General features: G+C 52.9%; 2 protein-coding genes across 4 annotated transcripts; one reads left to right on the forward strand and one right to left on the reverse strand.

Moving 5' to 3' along the window:
- Window positions 1-696: 696 nt before the first annotated feature.
- LOC137161352 (adenylate kinase isoenzyme 1-like) lies at window positions 697-7,015 on the forward strand. The gene is made up of 5 exons (XM_067560535.1): window positions 697-757; window positions 4,859-5,058; window positions 5,584-5,697; window positions 6,059-6,253; window positions 6,860-7,015. Exons 1-5 carry the CDS (start codon window positions 697-699, stop codon window positions 6,926-6,928), a joined length of 639 nt encoding a protein of 212 aa, XP_067416636.1. The 3' UTR covers window positions 6,929-7,015.
- A 1,519-nt stretch (window positions 7,016-8,534) lies between these two features.
- On the reverse strand, window positions 8,535-26,693 carry KHSRP (KH-type splicing regulatory protein). Of its 3 annotated transcripts, XM_067560538.1 has the most exons (21): window positions 26,351-26,692; window positions 23,830-23,886; window positions 22,488-22,584; window positions 21,845-21,883; window positions 21,471-21,510; window positions 20,845-20,894; window positions 19,460-19,531; window positions 18,597-18,654; window positions 17,585-17,756; window positions 16,465-16,563; window positions 15,285-15,383; window positions 14,971-15,073; window positions 14,531-14,631; window positions 13,595-13,736; window positions 13,353-13,513; window positions 13,115-13,233; window positions 12,256-12,344; window positions 11,934-12,131; window positions 11,259-11,336; window positions 10,955-11,115; window positions 8,535-9,666 (listed from the first exon to the last, which is right to left on the reverse strand). In XM_067560538.1, the coding sequence occupies exons 1-21, from the start codon at window positions 26,549-26,551 to the stop codon at window positions 9,658-9,660; spliced, it is 2,145 nt and encodes a 714-aa protein (XP_067416639.1). In that variant the 5' UTR covers window positions 26,552-26,692; the 3' UTR covers window positions 8,535-9,657. The 3 variants fall into 3 exon arrangements, with proteins under 3 accessions (XP_067416639.1, XP_067416638.1, XP_067416640.1); XM_067560537.1 differs by having other exon boundaries at window positions 8,535-11,115; window positions 26,351-26,693; XM_067560539.1 differs by lacking the exon at window positions 23,830-23,886 and having other exon boundaries at window positions 8,535-11,115.
- Between the last annotated feature and the right edge of the window lie 375 nt (window positions 26,694-27,068).

A 27,068-nucleotide genomic window follows, 5' to 3' on the forward strand; every position in this document is an offset into this window, starting at 1 on the left:
GAGCCCTATGGGGCAGGTGGGGCGGGATACAGGGTCCATCACCCCCAGGGCCCTGCAGGCGGGGGGGCCTGACTGCAGGGGATATAGGGCCTCCTCCCCCCGGGTGGATGGGGGGTGTCAGTCCCGAGGGGGGGTGACACAGACTCTCCCACTGTCACAGGCCCAGTGCACAGGGGGCCTCAGGCAGGCCCAGCCCCGGTCCCTGCAAATCCGGCCCTTGGCATCCTCGGGGGGGTAGGCCGGAGGGGCCGGGGCCGTTACTGGGGGGGGCAAACGAGGCAACAACGAACCGTGCAGGCCCGTCACTGGGGAAATATCAGCCCCCTTCCCCTGGGGGAAACTGAGGCGCAGCGAGTAGCCGAGCTGGGGCAGATCCCAGGTGTCCTGATTCTAGGGTTCTGGTCACTAGACCATGTGCTCTGGGCTCCCTCTCCAGCTCCCCCCGCTTCCAGCACCAGCTGGAATCAAGTGAGGTCCCAGGCAGCCCAGTGGGGGCTCAGCTGCTCCTGTCCCCAGGGGCTAGGCCCGCTCGGGGCTGCCTTGTGACATCAGAAAGCCCGGCTGGCTAAGCAGCAAGGGTGCTGGCTAAAATGGCCAGAGTAGTTTTACACGGGAGTTTGAGGGCTGCAGGCCAGGCCGGTGCCTTGGGGACCCCCGGAAGGGAGTGCAGCGGGGGAAAGGTCTGCGCCCCGGAAGATGGGACTCTGCCAGGCCCGGCTTCCTAAAACCGCCAAGCCTCTGAAACCCGAACTGCAGGGTAAATGGCGAGCTGGCTCGCGGGGGGAGGAGGTGTCTTTCTGTGCTTTCAAGGGGTAGCAAAATGTATGAATGGGTCGGACTTGCTGGTTAGAGCCCAGGGAGTCAGGATACCTGGGCTCCGTTCCCAGCTGAGGGAGGGGAGTAGGGTCTAGTGGTTAGAGCTGAGAGAGGGCTGGGAAACAGCCTTTATGTTATAGGGAAGGGACAAACCCGCCCAAGTATGGCAGAAGCTGGGCCCTCGGACCTGATGGAGGATTTAATTTGCTGTCTTGTTACCATATGAATCGTCTAGGAAATCCTGCTTTGGCCAGCAGGTTGATAGAAGGACATTTGGCTCCAAAACCATGTATGTTTGCTAGCAACACTTTGCCTTCATTGGGATTTATGGGGCAGGGGCTGGGTCCTGGTTTTGCCCTGATCTCTCTGCAATAGGCATCCTAGATGTTGGCAATGGGGGCTGGTAGGCTTGTGGGGAGCATGGGATATGGAAACCACCAGCCCGGCCTCACCCCCTGGAATCCAGTTCCCATGGGTGATGATCAAAACTCATTCCTGGCTTGGTGTGAAAAGTCTCAGGGGGAGGAGAGGGGATTCTTCCTGGTCCCAGAGAACAACTGAGCCCAGCACAATCACAGCCAGGACACACACACACCCCGGGGTCTGTCTCAGCAGAGCGGCTGAGGAGTGACTGGGGCATGGAGACCAAACTCATCTCATCCCACTATGTTAGGGTCCACGTGTCCACCTGTGCTAAGGAAGGGTGTGCGTCTGTGGCAGCGTCTACCGGCAGGGCAGGGTGCCGTGCCTGTGTGAGTGAGAGAGAGAGCTGGTCCCAGTTCTTATTCTGGATGCTGGATCCTGGCGTTATCAATCCAAGCTTCTTCACAGAGAAAGGAAAGCACTCAGTAGCTTCCAGTGGCTGCAATGTAGCAATTGGGCTGGTTGGGTTTTTTTTAAGGCCTCTCACTACAAGTTGAAGCCAGTCCGCTATCACAAGGTCAGGCCCGGCTCCTCCACCACCTTATCCAGGCTAGAAATGAACAACGCTCAGCTGGAGTGGATCTCCCATCTATGCTCTTACATTGCCCCCCAGGGTATCTGAGGGGCACTGCGCAGCCTGTAACTGACCTGGCTGCTTGTTCATTGTATGGAGTGGAGAGCAGATGTCTCTAGAGCAGCAGTTCTCAAACTTCATTGCACCAGGCGGGACCCCTTCTGACATGCACAGTGACTACATGACCCCAGTGCCCTGTGTGAATAGTTAGTATTTTAAATCAAAAATGCATTACAAGGTCATAGCTACCATACCTTAATTCTCCAGACAATCCCAAGACAAATCTTAATATCCAGCAGTAAAGAAATATAAGGATGAGCTTGTATAGATGAACAAACCCTTGAAGCGGGGCTCTGTGTGGCTGAGGTAAAGACTTTCATCATCTTCAACAGCGAGACAGGCCCTGTATTTGCTTTTCAGTAAAGTCGGAGCTAAAAAGCCAGCTTCACACAGGTAGGTGGATGAAAATGGCACCGGCGCTTTCAGCGCTGCAGATGAGAGCACTGGATATTCTTCTCGCACAGAAATCCAGGAGTTAGCAAGAGGTTGCTCCGAAAATCTCAGCCTCGTCACAGGAAAGGTCCATGAATGTTTCTTTCACTGTAAGTGACGTAAGAGCACTTGCAGTCACTTCTGCAGTAAAGGGACTTCTAATCCAGGCCTCTATTTCCCAATCCTTTTCAGGGAAGTTCTGCCGGAACTGCAGTTTAAGGCTGTCCAGGTGGCTTATGATAATGGGCTGCAAGTTATGCTTTGGCAAGGCATTTTCATCCAAAAAGTCATCCAGTTTAAAAAAAAAAAAAAAAGCTTCAAAACTGCCACTGTCCGCAAACGTGTACGGCAAGGAAAGCTTCTTGATCCAACTTTCGATTTTCTCAGTGAGAGAAAGGACAGAAGCATCTCGTCCTTGAAATGAGGTATTTAACATATTTAGGCGTTCAGAAATGTCTGCCAGGTAAGCCATTTGGTATCTGCAACCTTTTTGGCCAGCAGGGAATCTTTGAAAGAAAAATTCTCACGTTCTCTGAGCTCAAAGAAATGATTGAGAACCTTTCCCTGAGACAGCCACCTCATCACAACTCCAAAGAGATGTACACTTGTGGAGCTACTCTTAATGAAGTTGACTGTGCGAACAGGTTCATGGAGAACTTGTTTGAGAATGGGTGGCATTTTTTTTTGCAACTAGGGCTTGCCTGTGTATAATACAGAGAGTCCAACCTACCTGCAGTGCAACAGCCTGCACTCGGGTGACTAGCCCGCTGTTTCTTCCAGTCATTGCACGAGCACCGTCACTGCAAATTCCTACACAGCGCTGCCATTCCAAGCCAGAATCAGAGACAAAAGCATCCAAAAGTGCAAAGAACTGTTCCCCTGTAGCACGCTGTGGTAATGGCCTGCAGAACAGAAATTCCTCTTGCAGTTTTTTATCATTCTCAAATTTTATGTATGTCAACATCTGAGCAGCACCCGACACGCCCATTGTTTCGTCAAGTTGAATGGAAAAAAAAGGACTTTGCTTGCTTTTGGCGATCACTTGTTCAGGTGCGTCATTGTGGATGTGCCTGGCAACAGTGTTGTTAGACAAGGAAATCGAATCGAGCTGAGTCACTGCACCTTGTCCCGCCATAATCGAAAACACTTTCTTGGCACGTGGCAGAAAAAGTGTTTCTCCGGTAGTGTGCAGATTCCCAGGTTTAGCTCTCCAGTACGACACGGCAAAAGGTGCCTCCAGGGCTTTCTTGTTTGCCGTAGCTCCCGTTCTCGGTACTGTCTTCTGGCTCCCCCCCCCCCTTTTTGAAAAAAAAAATCCAGCGGTTTTGTTTGAAGAAAACTGCCGTGTGTGCAAGTGCTGCAACATTTGTGGCGGTTTTAAGCTCTCCTTTGTCAGAACTTCACCACACATCGTGGCCGTGGGTCCTGAAAACAGCCCATGTAAATCCATATTCCAAATATTTTGGATCATGTTTGCGGTTTCTTAGTTTGTTGCTGCTGTTTGGATCCTCGTTAGCAGCCCTTCTTTTGCTGCAAGTCGCCATCGACTCCCCTTCACTTCTCTCTCTTCCTCCACTTTTCTTCCGAAAACGGTCCGTTGCTCAAATTATTTCTACAGCAACTTTTCAAACTGGTTTCAACACACGTGCTGAGGGAGCTGCCAGGTTAAACGCAGGTGCCTGAATACAGGAAGTGCCACAGTAAAGGAAGTGATGCGCAGGGGTGGAAAGCAGGACCTCACACAGCCGGAGCCCCACCAAGCTAAATTGCTGGGGCTTAGAAAGCCTGCAGCCGGGAGCTCTGGGCTGGGGCTTTCTGCCCTGGTGACCCCATCAAAACGGGGCAGCAACCCACACTTTGAGAACCGCCGCTCTAGAGTTCGATTGAATGTGATTGAGGGGGCGGCCGGTTCACACCAAGGCCTCGGGAAATACTCGTCCATTATACGCTGGGCTCTTGGCTTTTATAAACAGCTCAGCAGGCGTTTGAGCTTTGTTGGCTCAGAGGCCTTGCTCGTGGCGGCAGGTCCCGTCGAGGTGGCGGGTTTCTAACAGCTGGCAGTGACTGAAAGGCCTTGGCCCAGATTCTGCTCTGGTTTAAAAGCACTGCAGCTTCCTAGGCATCAGCGGGGAGCGGGCTGGGACTCCCGTCACACGTCTTGGCAACTCAGTCTAGTTCCTAACGGACACCCCAAATCCACCAACTAACGGGCACCCGTGGGGCCGATGGGAAGGATGGGCCATGGACAGCAAGCTTGCCACACGGTGGTGGCAGTCGTGGGATACTCGCAGAGGGGGTGAGGGAGCACTACATTCACAAGGGTTGTCAGCAGCTGATGTCTACAACACGGTTAAGGTGGAGGCGTTGCCGACTGGACCGGGCCAGGACTCAGCCTAGTTTAGCTCCCAGAGCCAGGCACTCCAGCTCCCTTCCCGTTCGCTTGTTTTCCCCACCGAGCTGCAACAGTCAAAGTAACCAGTCCTCGGAGGGGAGACGCCCCGTCCTCAGCCCGCCCTGGTCTCCCCCGGCCCAATCTCTGTCTCTCGCTTGCAGAGAAGCTGAAGTCGCCAATCATCATCTTCGTGATAGGAGGCCCGGGCTCCGGCAAAGGGACACAGTGCGAGAGGCTGGCCGCCAAATACAAGTTCCAGCACCTGGGCATAGGGAACCTGCTGCGGGCGGAAGCCGGCCAGCCCACGGGCCAGGGGAGACAGATCAAGGACATCATGCTGAAAGGAGCGCTTGTGCCGTCGGTGAGCCACCCCCCCACCCTCCTGAATTACAGCGGCTCTGATCCCCCCAGTCAGCTCAGCCCCTGGCTCTGCCAGAGGCCCGTAGAAATGTTCCAAGGACGCAAAAGAGCCCGAGGGTTCAAGAGCCTTCCCCCCCCCCCCGGGCAGGCTCTGCTCCCTCCCTGCTGCTCCTGCCTGGGCCCTGCTCCCCGCCACGCCTGGACATGCTCATTGCTCCCCCACAGCTGCTATTCTGCCTTTAATGGCCTCTCTCAGCCCCCCCCCCCCGTTTGCCTCTTTGGATCCAGTCCAGCAGCCAGTTGGGGCCTGGCGCCTGCATGGAATGATTTTGCTGAGGCTCAGCCATCCCCCCACTAGCAATCTCCTGGGCGAGGCCAGGAGCTGAGTGGGGCTCTGGTGTCCTTCCAGTGCAAGGCTGAGTCCCTTGGGCAAGGGGATGCGGGGACCTGGCTCATGCAGCTGGGGGGGCACTCTGGCCAAAGCCCTTCCCTCGCAGTGCTGAGGGCGGGGCTCCCTTCTCCCCAGGGCTTCGTCCTCGACCTGCTGAACGACAGCTTGCTGAAGAGGGAGGAGGCCAAGGGCTTCCTGATCGACGGCTTCCCCCGCGAACTCCACCAGGCCAAGGAGTTCGAGTGCGTGGTGAGTGCCCCAGGCTGGGAGCGCGATCTGCGGGGGTGGGGGATGAAGGAGCCATGGGCCTTGGGGGGCTGTGCTGGGAGGCAGCGGGAGATGTTTGGGAGCTCAGCACAGGCTGAAGCTGCAGCTACTCCTCCCCTCTGCCCTGCAGACCCCAGCATCCCTTCCCTACGGGGCTCAGGGATGCTCTGGTGCTGTCAGTCGTCCGGCTCCCTCTGCTCCAGGGCCTCTCTCCTTGCCCTGTATCCGGTACCCATGTCTCCCCTGGCCCTGGGGCTGCCCCCTTCCGAAGTGAGTGCCCAGGGAGGTGGGTGCGCGGCCCCAGGGCCTTGCCCCCTCTGATCAGGGGGATACCCTGCCACAGGTGGGGCGGCCTCCCACCCTCGTCATCGTCTTCGACTGCTCCACGGAGACCATGATCCAGCGGCTGCTGTTGCGGGGCCAGACGGGCAATCGGGCCGACGACCACGAGGCCAGCATCCGCCAGCGGCTGGAGACGCACTACTCGCTGTGCGAGCCGGTCCTCGCCTACTACCAGCACCAGAACCTGCTCCGAAACGTAGGTTGGGGGGCATGAACCCCTCCCCATTCCCCCCCGCCCTCTTTCTGCCCCACGGCCCCGTCGAGCCCACTGCGGGCAGCCCTGCCCTGGCTTCCTGCATGAGAGGAAGGGCTCTGCCCCCTCTTAACTGGAGGCAAATGGAGCCCAGCTCCGGAGGTTGCTGGAGGAGGGTGGTTCCCTGCAGGATGGAGGTGGGGGGGGGCAAGGAGAAGAGCAGCCAGGGTTCTGGCCATGTCCCTGGCCCGGCCTCTGCCAACAGCTTCATCACGCCCCTGGCATTAGCGGCTCTGCCCTACCGCTCACCGTGCTGCGAGCAACCACCAGGGCACCGCACACCTGAGTGGGGAGGGAGGGGGCTGGAGCTAGGTCACTCGACAGCCGCTGCCCACAGCCCAGGGGAGGGAAAGGGTCTGGGCTGCTCCAAACATCCAGCAGTACCGAGGGCTGCCCCCCTCCCCCCCGCCCCAGGGTGCTCTGGATTTTCCCAAGGGGAGGGCAATCAGGCCAGGGCCTGGGGGGCTCAGGCAGGCCCAGGGGAGGCGCTAGGACAGCAGAGGGAACTGGCGCCGGGCCCCTGCCACGTGCTGCTGTTGTGTCCTGCAGATTCTCGGCGAGGAGCCGGAAGACGCCATCTTCACCAAATGCTGCTCCATCATTGATGGCCTCCTTTAGGCCAGGTACCAGCCTCTGCGCCCGGGGCCCCTGCGCGGCTGGGGCTGTATTCAAATAAAGGCTCCGCTTCTGGCCCCATGGCCCTGCACTTGCCCTACCCCCAGGTGGCCCATGGCACTTGCTCCACCCCAGGGGCTCATGAGGTCAGGGCATGAGCGCCCTCTCCCGGCCAAGCCTGACACCAGGTCCCCCATTCCCAGTCAGGCCCTTCACACCCCGCCCCCCCCCCAGGCAAGCATCCGTCTGCTGAGAATTGTACAAGCAGCCGAGGCGCCTTGGAGAGACTCAGAACAGCTTTAGAATGAGAGGCAGCGGCCTAGGAGCACAGGAACAAGAGCAGCAGGAATCCTTGGGTTGGCAGGGGGGGTATTTGCAAGGGAGCGGAGGCAAGGCCTGCAGCCGTGGGGAGCAAGCAGATGATGCAGCTCTTAGCCCTTGCTGAGGTGGGACGGCCACAGGTGCGGCCCGGCTGCCTTGAGTCAAACCAGAGGGGGACATTCCTGCTCTACCTTCTATGGAGCAGCCACTCCGCTAACGCGCTCATGCCCCGCTGGAGGGACACGATAGGCATAACCCCCGTCCTCACGTCTCTGTATTAGACCTACACACTTCCAACTCGACCCGCTGTTGGAGGAGCAGGACGGCCCTAAAGGAGGGAGACAGAGGGGCTGGAAAGCGGGTGGGGTTCTTCTGATGGGACAAGTAGCAGCCAAGAGAAGACCAAATCCATCGAAACAATGAGTTTATTACCAAAAATCCTTGTTTTTTTAAGTAAGTGAATTCAAATTCAGCCACAGCGGCATGAGAGCCCCGCACAGGTGCCAGCTTTTATACAGAGGTTGGTTTTTGAAAGAAACATGCTTTCCACACATCAAACACATTGCACAAGGGTCGCACAAAGCAGAGTCTGAAAAGCCAACAGCAAGTGGGAGGGCAGGGAGAGACTCAGCGCAAGTCACAGGTTAAGGAAGAAAAAAACATACCAGCAGCACTTGGGCAGAGAGCGGCCCGCCTGCTGCCCTAGCTAAGGTTAGAGACTACCACGGAGGGCTAGTGCTCACCTCACTCACGGGGGGATTTAGCTAGTAGGGAGTCGGCAAAACCCCCACATCTGCGGCATTCGAGTGACGTGTGTCTCCAGGCCAAGCTCTTCCCCTCAGCTGTGGGCTCAGCTCCTGCTGGAGCTGGCAGCGCAGCTCAGGGCAGAACAGGGCGGCCAGCAGAGGGAGCACAGGAACTGGTCCCACAGAAGGGAGGGTCCTCCCCCCCGTGCTCATTCCAGGAGCTGTGTCACCCCAGGTCTGGGATTGTCTAGCGGGCAGGTGGGAAAGAACCGTTCCACAGGTGCTCTGCGGCCCTCGGCGTACGAGAAACATCTTACCCTGACCCTCCAGAGCGAGTCAGGGGAATCAGTGCGTCCCTCTGAAACTCAGAGCTCAGCTGCTCTGACCCCCTCCTCCTGCACCAGCCAAAGAGCCCAACCTGAGGGAGGTTTGTCTGTCCAGCTGTGGCAAGAAGAAGAGGGGCCAGTGCTTAAGGTACAAGCCTAGAACTGGGGAAGCCAGGGTCAAGGACTGACTCCAGCAAGAGGATCTGGGCAAGGCACAGTCTGTGCCTCCCGTTTTCCATCTGTCCAGTGGGCAGAACACCCCTGCCCTGCCACGCAGGGGCCCTGGGGATAAATACACAGATAAGTGGGAGGCACTCGTGTACGACAGCGAGGGGGCCAGCTGAGAACCCCCAGACAGATCCATTCCCACTGTACCAGTGGTGAAACGACAATCCCTGGGGACTGCTCAGCGACAGACCACAGCCGTGTTGAATGAGCACAGGACTGATGGCTCCTCAGAACTGTCCACAGAAGCGGTTCCTTTCCCCGCCTGTGCGTAACCTCCTCTCAACAGCTCAGATACCCCGCTGAGGGACAGCGGCACCCGTGTAACGCACCGCATCGCCGTTTGCTCGGTTCGGAAACAGTGCAGCCGAGTTGGTTTCAAAACAAAAAAAGCATTTTATTTAACAAAGCACAATTGCCTGCTCAAACTATAAAAAAAAAACCACAGGAACTCTCAGTTCATCAGGTTTTACAACAGCTATATCATGAAAACAATCTGCTTAAAAAACCCTCTGGACAGAGAGACAGACACCACCCAGCAGACACAGGGAGGTTTTGTTATCATTTATTTGTGAAGTTAAAAACAAGCGGTAAAAAGTAAAAACTGAGCGTACAATTTGTTTGTTTCAGTTTCAATTTCCTCTGGAACAGACGAAATACATGACAGACCAGTCCCAATAGTGGGAAAATGGGAGGGGAAAAGGGGTGGTTTTATCTGAAACACCGACACCTTATTTGAGGAATGTTCCAACTCTAACTAAAAAGCAGAGTGATTTTTTTTTCTCCTTGTAAAGTTTTTTATTTTTTTAAAAACAAAATGAAAAGAAAAACGTTACCCTGAAAGCGACGCGTTTCAGGAGGGCTGAATTCTTGCAGCGGTTTTAGTTCGCTATCTTCTACAGCTGGCTCAACATGAAGGATTCGGGTTTGTTTTTTTTATGTTTATTTATTTATTTTATTTTATTTTATTTTAAAGAGACTCGAAGGAGGAGCAGCTGAGGTTCCGCTAAGAAACCCAGCAATCAGACCCCGCGGCCGGCACCCTTCCCCAACAGCGGCCATCTCTCTTTCCAAAAACAAAAAGGGTTTCACAGGTGAGAAGTTCACATTCAATTCACTGAGCCTGCAAGGATCGGGGAGAGAGACAGGAGTCAGTTACCCCTGACAGACACCGCTGTGGATGGAAGAGTCTGAAAGCAACACAGGGTCACCCTCTGCTGCCACAGCACTGGCTACGCACGGCTAAGGTAGGGAGTGGAGCGGAGACTGGCACAAGGCTCCCAACTCCCTTGGACACTTGGAAATCCCACCACTGAAGCAGTGTGTTTGAAAAGGAAACGGCCAGGTCAGGTTTGGAAGAGAATCTGGGTGTTGGAAGCAGCAGCTTTGGTTAGTACTGAAGAGCAGATGAAAGCCATGGCCCGGAGACGCACTTCTAGAGGGAGCTGCTTGAAGGTTGGCTCCTACATCCATATTTAGGCAGCTAAGTAAGTGGCACCGGGCCCGAGCAGAACCAAATGAAGTCGCCGGGAGGTGCAGGAAACAGACCAAGTCACTGTGTCAGGTGCCTAAATGTGGATGAGCCTGATTTTTAGACTTCGGTTTGTGAAAACGGGGCCATGGAATGTAACCGCTAAGCCTGTCCCAGTGCCAGGCCTGAGATCCTGAGAGCACCAGCAGGACAGGCTAAGCAGGAGCGAATCTAGCGTCGCCGGGTCCATGGCCAGGGCAGCTCTCACCTCAGGGAGGAGACGCTGGCCAAAAACATAGGAATTGGAACCCAGGTTCTCTTTGAAAGCAAAAACAAGTCCCCTGCTTTGAAGCACGCTATATTCAAACAGCTCTACGACCCCATCTCTCCCCAGCTACCAGGGCTAACAAAAAACCATCCCGTCGTGTCCCCCCCCCGTCCCCCCCCCCGCCCCGGTGGATAAGACAACCCCATACCGTTCTAAGAAGTCCTAGCCCCTGAAACGGACCCGTGAGCCAGAGCTAAGAGCCCAGTAGAAGCTGGAGAATCGCTTTTACCAGTTCTGTCCATTTCCCTGAGCTCTCATCTCCTCCAACCAGCCCAGCCCACCCCCGGTGTCTAGGTAGCTGTCAGGTCAATCCGCATGAACAGCAAGGGTCTGTGTTGCCACCTAGTGGCGGATCCATAGAAGAGGTTTACGAGTCTGCTACTGCCTCCAGCTAATGGACTCGGTCCTTTAGCTCAAGCAGTAGAAGCTCGTGCTTGTAGGTCGAGGTGTCCTGGGTTCAATCCCCGCCGACGACCGATGTGGGAGCCGGTGCACGAGCACAAAGATGCCGCTCAGGAAGCGCTTCCTGTGGGACCGAGGTTCTCACCCAGGCAGGAGGAGCTACAGCGGGGGGTTGAAGGCAGGCAGCGGGGCACATGGCCGATCACTCACCTGCTGTCCCTGCTGTGTGGGTGGTGGCACCGGGCCCCCGGCCCCCGGTGTCTGTCCGTAGTAGGCAGCCTGCTGTCTGTAGTACTCGGCCCAGGCTGCGCTGTAGTCTGGCTGAGGTCCCGGGGGTGCCCCTGGTCCTCCGCCAGTAGCCACTTGAGCTGCTATGAGGGAGAGAGAAGGGGGGGGGGGGTGAGTCAGTGACCCAGGGCAAAGCCTGCCCTTGTCTCCGAGGGTCAGCGGACAGAAGCCAGGCTCCTCACCGATTTATGCCCCCCGCCCCCGAGGAGCTCCAGGCTGCACTCACCTTGTTTCTTATAATATTCCTCCCAGGCTTTCGTGTAGTCCTGCTGTGGGGGTGCCCCAGGCTGCTGGGGCTGCTGGCCTGTGGGCAGAGAATGAGCATCAGGGACCCCGAACAGCATTACCACCCCCTTTGCCCAGCGGGTGGGAGACCAGCACTTCACCAAGCGGCACCTCTGGCTGGGGTCTAAGATCAGGGATGTTGGCGCGGATTCTGCGGTAACACTGGTAACTGGCTGGGTGCCCCAGTACTGCCGGGGCTCACGCCACGTGCCCATGCTCAAGGCACGACCCTGCATCTTCTGACTGGAGAAGTGCAGAACCCCAGCACCACCTAGAAGCCCCTTTCTCCACTGGGCCTCAGAGACCTTCCCTCAATTGGGTCTGACTGCTCAGTGCCGGGGATGCAGGCCAGTCTGCTCCAGCCCTGAGCCAGAGGGACCTGCCTCTGGGGTTCAGTCAGGGCCCTCAATGCTCGGCCTCTGGGGTGGGGCCTCCAAAGGGGCCAATTAGTGTCAATCACGGAGGCTTTTTTGAGGTCACAAGGAGCTGGGCTGAGACCGTCAAACAATTCACTGCTGCCATCCAGCCGCAGCGCTCTTCATCCCAGGCAGTATCTGAGCTGGCTACACAGCCCCCCCCATGCTGTAGGCAGAATGATTCTGCCCAGGAGCGTTACCTAGTTTTTTATAATACTCCTCCCATGCTTTAGTGTAGTCCGACTGGCCGGCTGGGGGTGGCTGTGGTGGTTCTCCTTGAACGGGTGGCGCTGTCGGAGCTGGTGGCTGCCCAGGCACCGGGCCAGGAGGCTGCTGGTAGTAGTGAGAGTAATACGCTGCCCAGGCTGCGTTGGGATCTGCTGCCGCTGCCGCTTTGCCTGGAAAGGAGCCAGGGGTGGGTGAGAGCAGACGGGGCAGAGGCGGACAGGGCTGAAGGGCCGCCTGCCCATCTGCTCTGTGGCGCCGACCCTGCCCTCGGGGGGTGCGGCTCGCTGTACTTACTCGGGTCATGAGGAGCCGGAGGCTGCCACTGCGGGTAGGTGTTCCCCCAGCCTTGGGGAGGGTACTGGTGGGGGGGAGGACCCCCAGGGCTGAAAGAGGAGAGCAGGGAGACACTGGTGAGGAAGGGCGAGACCTGGCACTGCAGAGCAAGGAGCAGCACCTGGCTGAGACACGCGCACATGATCACACTGAACGGGACAGCCCCTGCTCATCTCCCCAAAGCACCATCCTCACATCCCTGCCACAGCACCAGCGGGGGACAGGCAGCCCACCCGAGCCTTTGCTCTGCCCCCTTTGGTCTGGGCTTGTACAGGGCCAGGCACTACGGAGTCCGGACTCTTCTGTGCTACCCCAGTATAAACAGAGCCAACTGCACACCACAAGCGCCCAGGGCGGATGGAAGAGGCCAGCTGACTTTGGAGAGATCTGGCGGAGCTGTGTACAGGCTACGGCCGCGTCCACCTCCGCTGAAGGGCACGCGCAAGGCTAATCTTCCCCGTGCAGTAACTCCCCGCCAGACGGGGTGAGCGCCCGCGGCCTTGCTCCTGGTCCATCTAGATCCAGCGCCAGCTCTGTGCAGTCTCCCCACAAGGGACTCTACAGGCGGAACAGGGGCCTCTGGCCGGCAACTTCCCCTGCAGAACTCGGCTATTTCTTTCCTACTCCCAGTTGGGCACACTAACCCTACCACAGGATTCCCTGTACATTGGGGAGCAACCCCCACCCCAATATCAGGCCACCAGATGCTCCTGGATCTATTGCTCATTCCAGCCCCCTTAGAGACAGACCCAGTATCATCCACGAGTGCCTTTCTGCAGCATGTCATGCACCCATACAGGTCAGAGAGTCCAATACTTACTGAGGGGGAGCTCCTGGTGGCCCTGGGTTGAAAGGTCCTGGGTTGAAAGGGCCCATTGGGCCAGCAGGGCCCGGGGGCCCTCCAGGCCCAGGCCCTGGTCCAACTGGGCAGAGAGGGCCCTGGAGAGAGGAAATAATCTGTAAGTGATGAGAACCACGATGCCCCAGGTCAGCCCGCAACCCTCAGCTGCCCCCTCCTTGTAGGGGCAGGTGGAAACCAGGGACACGCCCGCACCCACCTCGATCTTCTCCTCGATGAGCTGCTTGGCGTGGTCGATCTGCTGTGGGGAGCCTCGGATGATGAACAGTTTGAAGTTGGGGTCTCCGTTGGGAGGCAGCTGCCGGGAGATCTCCACAAACGCCCCCGTCTGCTGGTTTATGGCTTTGACGTTCTCCCCACCTGGAAAAGCAGGTGGAGCTGTGAGCTCTGGCTACACAGGGAATCCTGCGTGAAGGCGCGCCGATGGCAAAGGGCACTCACCTCTGCCAATGACCAGCCCACATTTGTGAGTAGGGATAGAGAAGGTCATCTCTCCTCCAGGAGGCCCCCAATTACCCTGCCCCCGGCCACGGCCTCTGCCTCCAGGGGGCATGCCTGGGCCTGGGGGACCCGGTGGGCCACTCTGAAAGACAACAGCAGAAACAGCTTCAGGGAAGGGGCATCAGCAACCAACTGCAGTTAGATTCTCATGGGCCTGGTATAAACAATGAGTCACCCTTGTCTTTAACAGGCTGGTAAAGCCCCCCGAGACTACAGTTCCCAGCATGCAGTGCACCCATCAACTGCCGCCAAATCACCAGGTAAGTGTAGACCAGGGCTAAGAGAACTCTCCCCCCCGGCACTGTAGGAAGCATCTACAGGAAGGTGGCACTGTAGCACCAGTAGTGTAGACATGCCCTGAATCACCACTTAAGAGTTTCTGTTAACACCTAATTAACATTTTGATTAAAAGAAACCTAATTTGCAACACACTGGTTTTCAATTAAGGTGTTAAGAGCTTGCAAATAAACAGAGCTTCTGCCTCCAAAGACCACGGAAGAAGATCGCACAGTCCTGATTATTTCTAGGTTTAAAAAAAATAGAAACGAATTCGACTTTTCATGCACCCTTTACCCATCACACAGCAGAAAAGCAGCAACACATGCTCCTTTTAGGGCTCCTTGGAACATGTGGGTGGCCAGAGTGGATCAGACCTGAGGACAGCCAAGCCCCATCTCCCAGCAGACACCAGCCCCCAATGTTCCGGAGGAAGGTGTACGAACCCCGCCCGCAGCAGCGACGTCTCACTCTGATCTAACAGGTCACGGAGACGCGCAGTCTTCCTGAATTACACTATTCACCAACCAATAAGGATGCATTTTCTGCTAAAAAGCACACTGGGCAACGTCTGGAGCAGGGCACCCCAGCGGCACCTACCCGAAGGCTCTGCAGGAGGTCGTTTATAATCCGGGCAGCATGTTCACACCTGTCTGGGGGCCCCATAATATGGGCGATCTTCTCAGGACCCGTCCCATCATCTGAAACAAGCAAAGAAGCCAGCTCAGCAAAGTGCCCACTGCCATGCCTGACTCCGAGACAAGGGCTCTGGACAAGCGCCAGGCCCAGAACACTAACAGACAAGGTTCCCCACTGTGTTCATGGCGGTGTAAAAAGGAAGTAGCAGCATCTCTGCAAGATAACACCCCACCACCAGCTGCAGCACTCAGGTACCGTGGTGGTGAGGGCCGTAGAGACAGGGCTAAGAGCACCAGGTGCCAACCGCCCAGATTAAGACTATATGGACTGTGTAGACAATGGAAGGTGATGGGTTTAGAGGGATTCGCTGGGGAAGAAGAGGAGATATTTAGGCTTCTGACCTTGCTTGAACTGTATCCGAACTCCAGCATCATTTTGTATTTTCTTAATCATCTCTCCACTCCGGCCGATAACCACGCCAACAGAATGCCTGGGCACAGGGACCTGAGCAAGGGTCAAAAGGGAAATTAACTGGAGAACAGGAAACACAGCTAAGACCGAGGAAGTAACTTCTTAGGGACACAGGGCTTTTTTGGTGACTGCTGCCCCCAACTGTCAGGGTACATAACACCTCTCCCTTGACAGAGCCAGCAGCAGGCAGACTGCTCCACAAGAGACGACTGTCCCCCAAACTAATGAGCGAAACCTGTCTTACATCTATTCCTCCACCGATCCTGGAACCGTATTCGTTTCGGTCACCGAAGCCTCCCTGGTCACGTTCTCGCAAGATGTCCATCACCATCTCACATGCTTGCTGCAAACAAGAAACCGCAGCATAAGCATGGCCTGCAGGCCTAGCTCCCAAAGTAAGCAGCATTGAGGCTCAAATGGACCACAAGGCAACCAGCCAAGAACTGGCTCTTTAAATACGTGGGGATGATTTGCTAGGTTAAGTGACTTTTATTCCAGAGGCCCCAAACAGAAAGGATCCCAGTGGGCCAGGAAAGCCAAAATAAAAAGTCACAGCTGCTACCAAGTGCCTGGGAAAAATGCAGCTCATAAGATCCAAGACTGATATGCCTACTTTGCACTTGTCCAACAGCTTTCAGAGAGGATCTCAGTGATTTATAAACATCGGGACATACGATACAGCCGTGGGCATGTACATTCAGCCTCCTTTTACCGAGATGTAAACAGAGAGAGGGTATCAAACTGCCCAAGGATATGCAGAGAGTCTGTGACACAGCCCAGGTATCCTGAGTTGCAGACTCCCTACTTGCTTGGAGTAATAATTTCAATGTGTTATATCTGTATTGTGCCCCGAGCCGAGACACTCCGAAGTTTTGCATCAACAAATTCATTTCCACACCTTATTTGAAGTATAATTTTGGGGGAATAGAAAAAGGAAATGACTATTCGAAGGTCGCACAGCAAGTGGAGAAGCAGCTCAGGGACCAGAAGCCAAGTCCCCCGACCCCTAGCCTTATTCTTTAACCACAAGCCGATTCTTCCTCTCAGCTAGACTTTATTCACTATTCACTTCCTGTCCTAAACAGGGTTGTGCTGTGGACCTAGTGTGGTTTCACTAGGGGAGGCATGTGCACCAAGCAATTCTGAATTTGTAAGGTGTTCTGGATGCCCCTGTAGGGATCCAAGTAGTTCACTAGGACATTGACAAGATCGGAGCCAAAGCCGTCCATTCCAGAACGGCCCGAAGGCAGGTGACCACTGACCGCTAAAGGAACCACGGAACGGGAACCGCCTTATACCATCCGCAACAAGTCCCCCCCAGGACAAATAGGGCAACAGCACAGCCAGGCACCCTCCTGCCTTCGCTCTCCACACAGAGGATTGAGTACACAACCACTCCTACTAAGGAAGCTAGCCTGTCTTACCTGTACTTTGTAGGGGTCTCCAATTATCCGAAGGGGCTTATCTACATTGGTGTTTTGGGAACCGTCTTGAATTAAAATCATTTTCACTCCAGCTCGTTCCTGCAGCCAGGGGAGGGAGATTGAAAGACGTCAGCAAGGGGTTACGGCAAGTCAGGCAAGTTGCAGCAATGGATGCTACCTAGCAAGCCACGCACCTGCTACAGCCTACACCAAGCTGTGAGCTCTGACAGGGGAAGCAGAAGGAATTGGACCTTTCCCACTAACCAACTCCAGGAGCTTCGTCATGGTCTCAAGAGACTCGTCCAAGAATTCAGCTCTTGTGTCACAAACCACAGTCCCAATACAAACACTGCAGTTGCCAGTGGAGACCAGTCTTGGAACCATCATTGCCGAGGTCACAAGCCCTTCCTTGGAGATTTTGGCATCTCCAGGGTTTTACACTTCACTGAGTTACACTCCTTGCCCTTCCGATTTATGCAGGATTCCCTGCACCCTGGCTGATGCATGTGTGACTCAGTCTCCAAGCAGGGCCATAAAACTAGCTAAAGCAAAACTGCCTGGGCGCTTATCTAGACTAGGGAAGTCTGCACTGGTGTAAATGGGCTGCACCAGAGCAAACTGGGGCTTGCAAGACAGTGACTTACCCAGATGCTGGACTTACCCTGGTAAGTTAGATGGGTGCTACGCCCACCTTATACCAGTGCAGCACAAATATGGAGTTGCACTACCAACATAACCCCTCCTGCACAGACGGGAACTTCGGGGCATTGTACGGCATTTACTAAGTCCCCTGAGGAAAAGATGGCCAGGCACCACATCTGGGCTAACAGGGCACAGCTGGGGACACAGCAAACCTGACACAGCATGTGAGAGTGATGCAGGATTTCGGAAGGAATCCACGTGGCGCTAAAGCACAAGCCTTTCAATGATCAAGATGGAGAGGCCATGAAAGGCAACCAGTTAGCTGGGCAGAGCCACGATGCAGGAAGAGCCAACATCCAGAGAGGAAATTGCTAAGTGAGGGGAAAAGGGGTGGCTCCGATGCCCTGCTCCCTACCCTAACCATGGGGAGTTTTCCCTGTCCACCCACCCCACAGCCTGGCTGGATCCCAGCCCTTACCTGCAACTGTTTAATGGTCTCCCCCCCTTTGCCGATCACCAGCCCTGCCTTCCCAGCCGGGATCATGATTTCCTGCACTGTGCCGTTCTGCCCATTGGCGTTGTCGTGGAACTGGCCGGGCGGCCCACCACGACCCCGCGACACGATATCATCCAGCATCATTTTTGCCTTCCTGTGAGGGGAAAGGAAAAAAACAGCCACCATGGTGAGCGGAAGTGGGTGGGGCAGGGCTATCTCCCATTCATACACGCCAGACTAACACCACGATACACAGGACAGCCCCCTGGCACTGCAGTGGCCCTTCCAGGAAGCCAATCTGTCCCTGAGCTCCCATAACACAACCTGCGCAGGCTTCCATCTAGCCATGCATGTTCCCGACGGGGTTTGTTCAGTCAAGGCCTTGCCAAGAAAGCAAGGTTGCCTTGCTGCCCTCTGCCTAGAGCTGACCTTTGCTACACCCTGACCTCATGGTTATAAACCTAAGTGGACGTTGCTGTAACCCTGGGCAATAAGGTCAGGAGAGTCCTACTGCTGCATCTATAGCTGGGCATTTGGCACTACATCCTATAGCCAAACCCTGCCACTTTATGACTCCCGCAGCTCAGGACAAGAGGCTAACAGTCCCTTCTAAAGAGGGTGTAGGAAACCCTAGGTTTGCAACCCTCCCACTCAGAATTTCACTGTTTGGAAAGGGGAGGAGATATGAATTTTAGTCAGGGTCTCTCTCTTTCCCCTCACTAATTTTATAAGGCCCTTGTCCTCCCTGAAGACAAGGGAAAGTTCCCAAGAAAAAGAAACCCACCAAACAGCAGCTGACCCTCAAGGACAGCACACCAGAAGGCAGGTGATCACTGCCGAAGGTCTCAGCTGTTTGCCAGCAAGGGAGGAGAGGCAGCGAACACAAAGCAAGTTTTCAAGATTTGAGCTTCAAGTTCAGCGACCAGTCCCTGCCTGACAGATGGCCAATTACAATTGCCACTAGGGCCTGTGGCTGAACAAAGGGTGTACTCACTGGACAGATTCTGGGGATCCAGTCAGAGAGACGCTCCGCTCTGGTAATCCGCCACTGTCTGTAGGAGAAGACAGTGTTAAAGAACATGCTCCTAGGCCATTTGGCTTTGATGTTCGCATGGGAGCCTCTACAGATGTGCTTATGCTTTGTCTCCCTGCACACTAAGTCAGAGCTCTGCCTGGGCAGCAGGGTTCAGAAGACAATCCAAGTGCCAGGGAGCCAACGCCCCCATGGTGCTATGAAGAAATTGGAGTAAGCTGAAGTTGCAGAAATGCAAAACGAGAATGGCTCTGTGGTGGCCAAGTTCTCTAAACAGATCCACATTGTGCCATGTGGCTTGAAATTCCCTGTTACGTTGCTGGTGCTGATGGCATTTGCCATTTTATATGAATGACCCGTGATATTTATAGGGCATCACTACAGTCGCTAGGCACTATCCTATATGAATGAGCTCACTGCATCGCAGGGAAGACATGGCCAGAGCGTCTAACACACTATTAAACCAAACACTCCCCAAAACGTATTAGAACATTTCTGGGGAATGCTCCATGCCGAGGGCATCTTTTGATTCAGAGATTTAAGGCCAGAAAGGACCATTATGATCATTTTGTCTGACCTGCATAACATAGAACTCCACAGGAGAATTCTCACACAGAGCCCAATACCTGATACGAGAGACGTTAGATGATCGAGAATCTAGCACATCCGCTGCTCAGAGGGGTAATTATTGCTCACTGGTACAAATTTATACCTTAAATGACTGAAGAGTTCCCCACCCCACAAGGGCATGTCAGCTGTGTGGGGATGAGCACTCTGCAGGGTTCCTGCACCACGAAGGATTCCCAAGAAGCACCTCTCCATACCTGGCGATATCTGTACTTTGCAGCCAGAGTCCTGCTGGATTTTGTTGATCTGTTCACCTCCTCTGCCTATAACTGGAATAAAAGGGAAAGGAGAAGAACTGCTAAGGAACTCCAGCTTGCTACAGGGAAAGGAAAAGTCACTAGCAGACAGGTCTCAATGCAAAATACTTCACGATTTGGTTTTGGACTATTCATCTGCAACCACTTTAAAAACAAAACAATCCAATATCCATCTATCTCCACGCAGAAGATAGGAAGCCTTACGTTCTACAGGAGGAATGGTAAAAAAAAACCCTGTTAAAATATAATTGAATACTGGGAGGTCCCACAACACTGCACGTTCTAGGATAATCTTAGCTCTCAGAACTACTAACGTACAGCACTTTTCATCCATGAATCTCAAAGCACTCTACAAAGGCGAGTGAGTTTCATTATCCCCTTCTGGGAGAAGGGGAAACAGAAGCAGCAGCAGAGAACAGAACCCAGGACTCAAGTCCAGTGCCCCATGCAAGTCTCCTATGGGTGTCAAAAGGGAGAAGACAAGTAACAGATTCAAATATTAAATCTAGTTAAAGACGACTCTCAGAAGGGCCTTGTTCACTGCAAGGCCTGGGCAGCCTGAAGGAATCAGACCCCTCTAAAAGGGAGTTTGGTGCACCCAAACTCAGTCAACTCCTCCTCTAGCCTCAAAGAGCTTCAAAAGCCAAGCCAACTGAAACCACATCTTGTAGACCAGCTGCCTCCTGGGCTCAGATCTTGTTTGCAACAGAGTCCAATTTTCTCTCCTGCTTATAGCATCACATTGCCTGAAGCCCAGTGTTACGGCCACCATTCCTTCTGGCAAAGGTCTCGATTGGACTCTCTTCAGAGCCAGCCACTGCTTCTCAGATCAGCCAGACAAGACTGAAAGTCCCCTTTTCCCTGGGAGAGGAACATGGAGCCCTTCACAACACTCCTGTGAATCCGTGCCATTGCTCACAGACCACAATCTAAGTGCAGAATGGAAGTGCCAACAACCACAGTGACAACACACCTGGCTATGAAGTTGTCCTCAGTATCTAATCCCTATCATTTAAAGCAGGGAGTCCTAGCCTGTGCATTGGATAAAACGAAATGCTCCACCCTGCCTCTCATCAGGCTGGCACAAGTACCACCCAGAGTTGCCAGAGTGTCAGGATAAGACTCAAGTGCTAGACAGAGATCTAATAACTGTAACCCAACACAGTGAAGGGGATAAGAGCAAAGAGCCAAGAACAACTGAGCTTTTCTGCAGAAAGCTCAGTGACTGGCATTGAGACGCCAGGAAGGTATTTGTGAGTAAAGGCAACAGTGAAAGCCTTTCACTAAAGCAACTGCAGGCTGCTCCCTCCCTGTCTAATACTCACTGAGTCCCACCATGCCATCAGGTACTCTGTACTCTTCAGTCACTGTAGACCTGCAAAGGGAAACGGTCATCGGCTTAAAGTGAGGAGTGGGAGGGTAACAAAAAAGGAACCGATATTCACCTGCATCGATCAGAAACAAAAAAGAGAAAGGGCTTTCCTTCTCCAGGGAGGACAGACAGACCGGAAGGTGACCGAGTAACTGGGACCAGTCTAGGGGATGCGTAAGTGTTGGGGTTACGCACGGCAAACTAATTAAGTGTCCTGGAGTCCACTGTATCAGCATTTGCACACAGTGCCCTGGTTTTATAGAAGCCAAAGCTATGAAACCTAAAGCAAAGACCGCACTGGGGGCCAAGAAGCAAGTCCTTCTCTCTACCAACAAGGCGCACAAATGCCAGGTGTGACCAGTCTACCCAATGGCATGTCACACGAATCCAAGTGCAAGCACCATATCTAAGCAAAGCAGCTTGTTAAATTTCGGGGCATCACAATGTTGCCCACTCTCCCCGCCCTCCCTCGCCGTTGTCTCGAGTACAAGAGATGTGTCATTAATCTGTTAATTTGAATGTTCAGTTCACACTCACAAGCCTTGCGACTTTCGGGGTGAGGGAGAAGGTGGAGTTTACCTGGGAGGAGGATGGATTGGTCCAAGTTGAGCTGACATTGCTGAAAAGGAAAACCATGCAAGGTTTTGGGTTATGAATTCAACATCAGAATGCAGAATAGTGCCATAAAGTCAAAAATAAATCAGTTACTATTCAGGCAGACTTTATGGAAGATAAAGATCCCAGCAGGTTAAAAACAGGTTCCTATGCATTTCTAATCCAAATCTTCCCCTCTCCCGCATCTTTCATCCAATCCACTCTTATTTTCTCAGCCTCAATGGGAAATGACCACTCCAGGTGAGCAAGTTATCGGAGGGTTTTATATACGGTTAACAGACGATCCCCAGGCACCAGAGTTATTTTTCCCCATCCCTTGTAACGCAAATAGTACTTACAGTCACCTTGAGCAGCCAGTTTCTTGCTCTCTGGCTGGTCTGTTTAAAAGAGAAGGGAGTATATTAGATGCAAGCCAGCCGCTTTCCAGTACTTACAGATAGCTGGTTCTCCACCCTCCAAGAGATGTTGACATGTGACATAGAAGACCAACTCTGGAAGTACGACGGGCTAGACGCGAGCTATGTACATTCTCAGTAAGGAAACCTTCATAACATTTAAACAATGGAAACTTATCAAAATAAAAATTAACATTCTAAATCCAAGTGTCGGTGGCATCTAGCATTTATGTAGTACTTTCCATCCTGTGCTTAGAAAACACTCACACAGGAATCTTTCACCCACAGCTGAAAGGCCCTGGCACTTCTACGGGTGTTGGAATCAAAGATGTTTATGGTTTTGGGCAGAGGGTACTGGACTAGGAGTGCAGAGACATGGGGTTTATTCCCAGCTCTGCTAGGTCACTCTGAGAGAGAGCTTGGACAAGACACTTCTCTTCTCTGTCCATCAGATGTCCTAGTTGTAAAATGGGGATACACTGCAAAGCCACCCCAAGATCCACAGATGAAAAGCACTATGTAAGGCCCAGCACTCCCACTGCATAATGGTGCTGTTCAAATATAGACAATGAACGCCCTGCAGTACCTCCATCTTCCAGTTGCCTCTTCTGACCCCCAAACCCAAAATCTGGAGTGTTGTTGTTCACCGTAGTAGCTGCATCACCCCCAATTTTAGCCGCTATCTGAAAAGAAAGTAGTTGGCGTCGTACAGTTACCACCAAAGGGAAAATCCTGCCAGAAATTAGCAACAATGGGGAAAGTAAAAGCAACTGGATTAGCAAAGGCAAAGAATTCTCAAGCCCTAGGACCTTCAGTCCATTAAATATACCACACAATACACTGCAATGACATTTTAAAAGTCCTAAGCTAGGCTACACAGTTCAGATGACTACATTAAACAACCACGCTTAAGCTAAGCAAGGCCCAACGTGTTATTTACAGCACTAAAAACACGCTCTAACCTAAGTCTATGTAGAGAGTTATCACATTTATTATAGTATTTGCATGTAGCAAACACTATTAAAGCTGAAAAATTGTAGCTATTAAATTCTAAGAACTCACGAGCTTAAACTTTCTGAAAAACACTCTTCTGGGCCTGAAAGTTTTTTTGTACTTTATTTCAGCCAAAAGGTGACATTTTTATGCAAAAATACCGTTTTTAAAAAAAAAACGCATTAAAGTACTCCTTGTTTCTGTTCATTAATAGAACTCAAAAGCATCAGTACCTTTAATCTTTATACCTACCAGACATAAAAGCCTCAATCAAGAGAGCTACACTACATTAACTACAAATAATTTGAGAGCGTGGAAGTAGAATGTGCAGCAGCAATTTCATTAGCTAAGAGTCCACTTTTGAACTCCAGTTGAGACAAACATCACACTTTGTCCCATTCCTACCTCTCAGGCAGGATCACAACAGTGTTTGTTGTAGGTAGAACTGTTAACTCACGCTCAGTTCAAAATTTCTTACACTCGAGCTAGCTCTCTGGAAGCACCAGTATACACTGGTGTCTATTAAGTATGCGCATGCATTAATTTTGTACTAACATGAGTGTACACACCTCTTTGAGGCACTGATTTCCCTCTTTCATTAAACTTAGAAAATTAAATGCAAAAAACTGTTAATACAACATTATGGCTGCAAATTTTAATTAAGAAGTCAAGCATTGCAATAGTGTTTTTCTGAGAATCTGAACTTGTGTATACAGGACAAATGTGATTTAAGTATATTCTCCAACAACAATAATCGGTACCTACAAATATGCATTATTTCAATAACTGGTTAGATTAATGTGTACAGTTAATCTTCAATAGGCCAGAATGAAGGCTACCAGATGAACATTATATTTTGTATTTCCCATTTAAATTCACAACCTTAACATTGCATTAACATTGGTTTTTTAGAAGTAGCTCCCTTGTTTATTTACCTGCTGCAACTCAAGTTTAGGATTCTGCTCAACAGGAGCTGACACCACCACAGGCACCTGAAGACAGTAGAGGACATGGTGATGTGCTCAGCTGTTGCAGGACAGAGAAAATCCTGTGCTTGGGTATTGGCAGATAAGTCATTTTTATAGTGTTCATAAAAGGTGCAAGATTGACAGCTCTGGAGGTCAAAGTTCTCTACCTAGCCAAATCAAGTACAGCCAAGGTTGTCCAACAGCAAGGCAAGTTTCCCTACAATGCCCTCAGCAATGTGTGTCATCCACTATTATTAGTAATTATCGTTAAGTGCTGTCAGTGAGCTTGCTGCTGTACAATTCACAGAAGGCTCTCTGCCCTGAAGAGCTGCAATTCTCAAGTGACCTGGAGGGACTCTTCTTTGGGGCAGGGGATAGTTCAGTCTCTATGGCCCATTCAATACTTTGCCTCTCTGGTGAGGAAGCCAATCGAACTGTGGTGATGTGTGTTGTGGACACGTGTTCACTGAGAAGCAGACTGAAGCCTAGTTACTACCAGAAAAGGTTTGCTGGGATAGCTATAAGATACCAATCTTGGCAAACCCTTCTAGTGGAGATGCAGATTAACAGTGCTTGTGCTGGGACAGTTTCCCCAGGTTCCCAAAGTAAAGAAGCTATTCTGGAAAAGCATTTCTTTGCTGGCATAACTGGGTCTACACTAGGGCTTTTGTCAGTATAAAAGTGTCGTTTAAAAAAAAAAAAAAATCACATCCTAAGCCGACATTACTATATTGACAAAAGTTAAGTGCACACCTGTTTGTGGACTCCCCAGCCATTTCATCAAGGGCCCTAGCCTCACCGTTACATGGAAAACACTTGTGGTAACTATCAGGTTGGACTCAATTTCAACCAGTGACACAAAAGTGAAAAGCTTTGTACCACATTAGTCCACTGAGCCATCCCCTTCATTTTATTAAAAACATAAACCTATCCCTAATTTAAGGTTGCACATTTGTTTCAATTTTACCCCTTGATCCCTTAAAAACAGAAAATTAATATTCTCATTTTAAAAGTCAAATTTCAAGTGGTAACTACGCAGCAGCCAAGACATTAAGAATTTAGAAATACATTTCCCAAACTTAAGCTGTTCGTTTTATACTGAAGCATCCATCTGACACACAGATGCATTAACACACCAAGATTTTAATACCACAGAAAAACACACCTAAAAGTGGGGAAGAAAATTATCATAAAACATATCACCAAATCACCAGCTTCTGGCAGTTACCCCTTTTTAAATTCAGGCCATTTGGCAGCATCCCACTATTTCTTGCAGTGGCAAAACTAGCAGCAGAGTCTGCATTTCAGAGCCATGTCCAATCACTAGTGCCCATGAGCCATAGCATGATATGGACATTTTCAACTTTGAGACATTCCTTCTGTGATTACAATAGTTCATCTGAACAGTCTCTGTTTGAGTTGTCAGCATTTATGCTGCTTCCTCTGTAGTCGGAGGAAATGAAGCCATGAGTTGCAATGGTTTGCCTAGCTGAGAGAGATGCTCGTCTGCCCCACAACTTCAATGGGAGGTGTCACCCCCTTACTCCAAATGTTGGGTGCTTATTTTTTGTAGGCTTTGTTTGTGTGACAAACGTGTTTGAACTGATGCATCAGGGGCCCATACCTCTGAGGTTTTATAGCATTTTGCTAGCCGTGCAAGGGCAGAAAAATAAGGGACACCAGCAGAAGCTGGGACGCAGGGCAACATCCAAGCCCCGCTGCCCATTAAGTTAGATAAACCACCAACCACCTATGGACAGGGGTTAACACTGCCAACTTTCTCCTATTGGGAGAGTCATACTGAAACAAGACCAGAAGGAGCCCCAAAGTTGAGGGCCACCCCCAAACACATCCCTATTTAATGCAGGTCTAGGGATGATGCCCCCGCAGGTGCTGCAGGCAGAAATAGGGGAGGGCTGAGCAGAACTCTTTGCTGGCTGCACTTGAGGGAACAGACCCAGGGGCCTGGCTTTCCCCCTCTTCCACATGCGTGAGGTAAGAAGTGAGACCCTGGGAGCAGACTAAGAATAGCCATGAAATCCTGAGCCCTAGATGTAGATGGACAACTCCCCCCTTCCCTTCCCCTCCCCCCACGGGTGATCGGGATTAGCGTCCTACCCCCCATGGGAAACAGGGGTAGCCCCCTTTGGGGAGTTCCCATGCCTGCCTGCCCCCCTTTCCTCAGCCTATCCTCTCCCACAACTCCCACCAACCCACTGCCCCCCTACACACCCAGGACCCCAACCCCTCTGCTCCCAGCCCCTACAGCCTACCCCCCATCCCCCTTCTCCCCACCTCCCTCTCTGCGCCCCCTATTACCCCCACCCGTTCCTAACCCCCCACTGCCCCCCTCCCCCAGCCCATACCCCTCCCCTCTGCTCCCAGCCCAACCCCCTCCCCTCCCCTCCCCCATCCTCGCTAATACCCATGGCCCCAGCCCCCCCCCATCGCGCCTCAGGCCCAGCTCCCGGCCCCGCCGCCCCCTCACCTGTCGGGCCCGCTGCACGGCGTCGGCGAAGGCGTCCTTGCGGATCCCTCCGGGCGGCCCCCCCGCTCCGCCCGGGCCGGGCCCCCCCGCGCCTCCCGCGCCCGCTCCTCCCGGGGGCGGCCCCCCAGATCCGGCTCCGCCGGCTCCCCCACCGGCGGGCCCTCCGGAGGGCGGGGGCCCGGCCGGGCTATAGTCCGACATGGCGGCGGCTGAGGCCGGCGAGAGACGCTGAGGAGGCGGCGGCGGCGAGGGCTCAACGCGGGAACCAGGCCGAGCTCTCCACACACCCCCGCAAAGCACGGTGGGATCGGGGGGCGGGGACTCCGCCGATATCCCCGCCCCCCGCGAGGCTCGCTGGCCAATCACACAAGCGAAGCGGTCTGAGTGACAACAACATGCAGCCAATCCCTGTAAAGAAGGAGCCGGCTTACCTGACTGGCCTATTAAAGGGATAGGAGGCGGGTGTTACAACTGAGTGTCAGAGGACTTATCCAATCATGTATGGAAGGATGCCTGAATTTGCTTTTCTATTGGAGGAAGAGTAGGCGAGCCTTCGAGTTGATTGACACAAGACAAGCCAATCAGAGATGAAATATTGCTCGTCTTTGGCCTCCCATTGGAGAGGATTGTGGATGGGCTGGTTATTATGATTGATTGACATTTTTGTAGGCCAATCACAGATAGCAAATGCTGAGGTCCTGCCTATCCGGCGAACCTA

This window comes from Emydura macquarii, unplaced genomic scaffold, assembly GCF_026122565.2.
Source record: "Emydura macquarii macquarii isolate MOO-44397 ecotype Brisbane River unplaced genomic scaffold, CSIRO-AGI_Emac_v2 contig_2292, whole genome shotgun sequence".
In the NCBI taxonomy this organism is placed as follows: Eukaryota; Metazoa; Chordata; order Testudines; family Chelidae; genus Emydura; species Emydura macquarii.

What these genes read in the sequence shown, in the direction of transcription:
- KHSRP (XM_067560537.1), bottom strand. Translation starts at nt 26,551, where the DNA reads ATGTCGGACTATAGCCCGGCCGGGCCCCCGCCCTCCGGAGGGCCCGCC. An exon ending in TGATGGCATGGTGGGACTCA is followed by an intron (nt 19,532 to 20,844) that starts GTGAGTATTAGA and finishes CTTTTATTCCAG; the next exon opens with TTATAGGCAGAGGAGGTGAA. An exon ending in TGGGCTGGTCATTGGCAGAG is followed by an intron (nt 13,514 to 13,594) that starts GTGAGTGCCCTT and finishes CTGCTTTTCCAG; the next exon opens with GTGGGGAGAACGTCAAAGCC.
- LOC137161352 (XM_067560535.1), top strand. Translation starts at nt 697, where the DNA reads ATGGGACTCTGCCAGGCCCGGCTTCCTAAAACCGCCAAGCCTCTGAAA. An exon ending in TCTGAAACCCGAACTGCAGG is followed by an intron (nt 758 to 4,858) that starts GTAAATGGCGAG and finishes TCTCGCTTGCAG; the next exon opens with AGAAGCTGAAGTCGCCAATC. An exon ending in AAGGAGCGCTTGTGCCGTCG is followed by an intron (nt 5,059 to 5,583) that starts GTGAGCCACCCC and finishes CCTTCTCCCCAG; the next exon opens with GGCTTCGTCCTCGACCTGCT.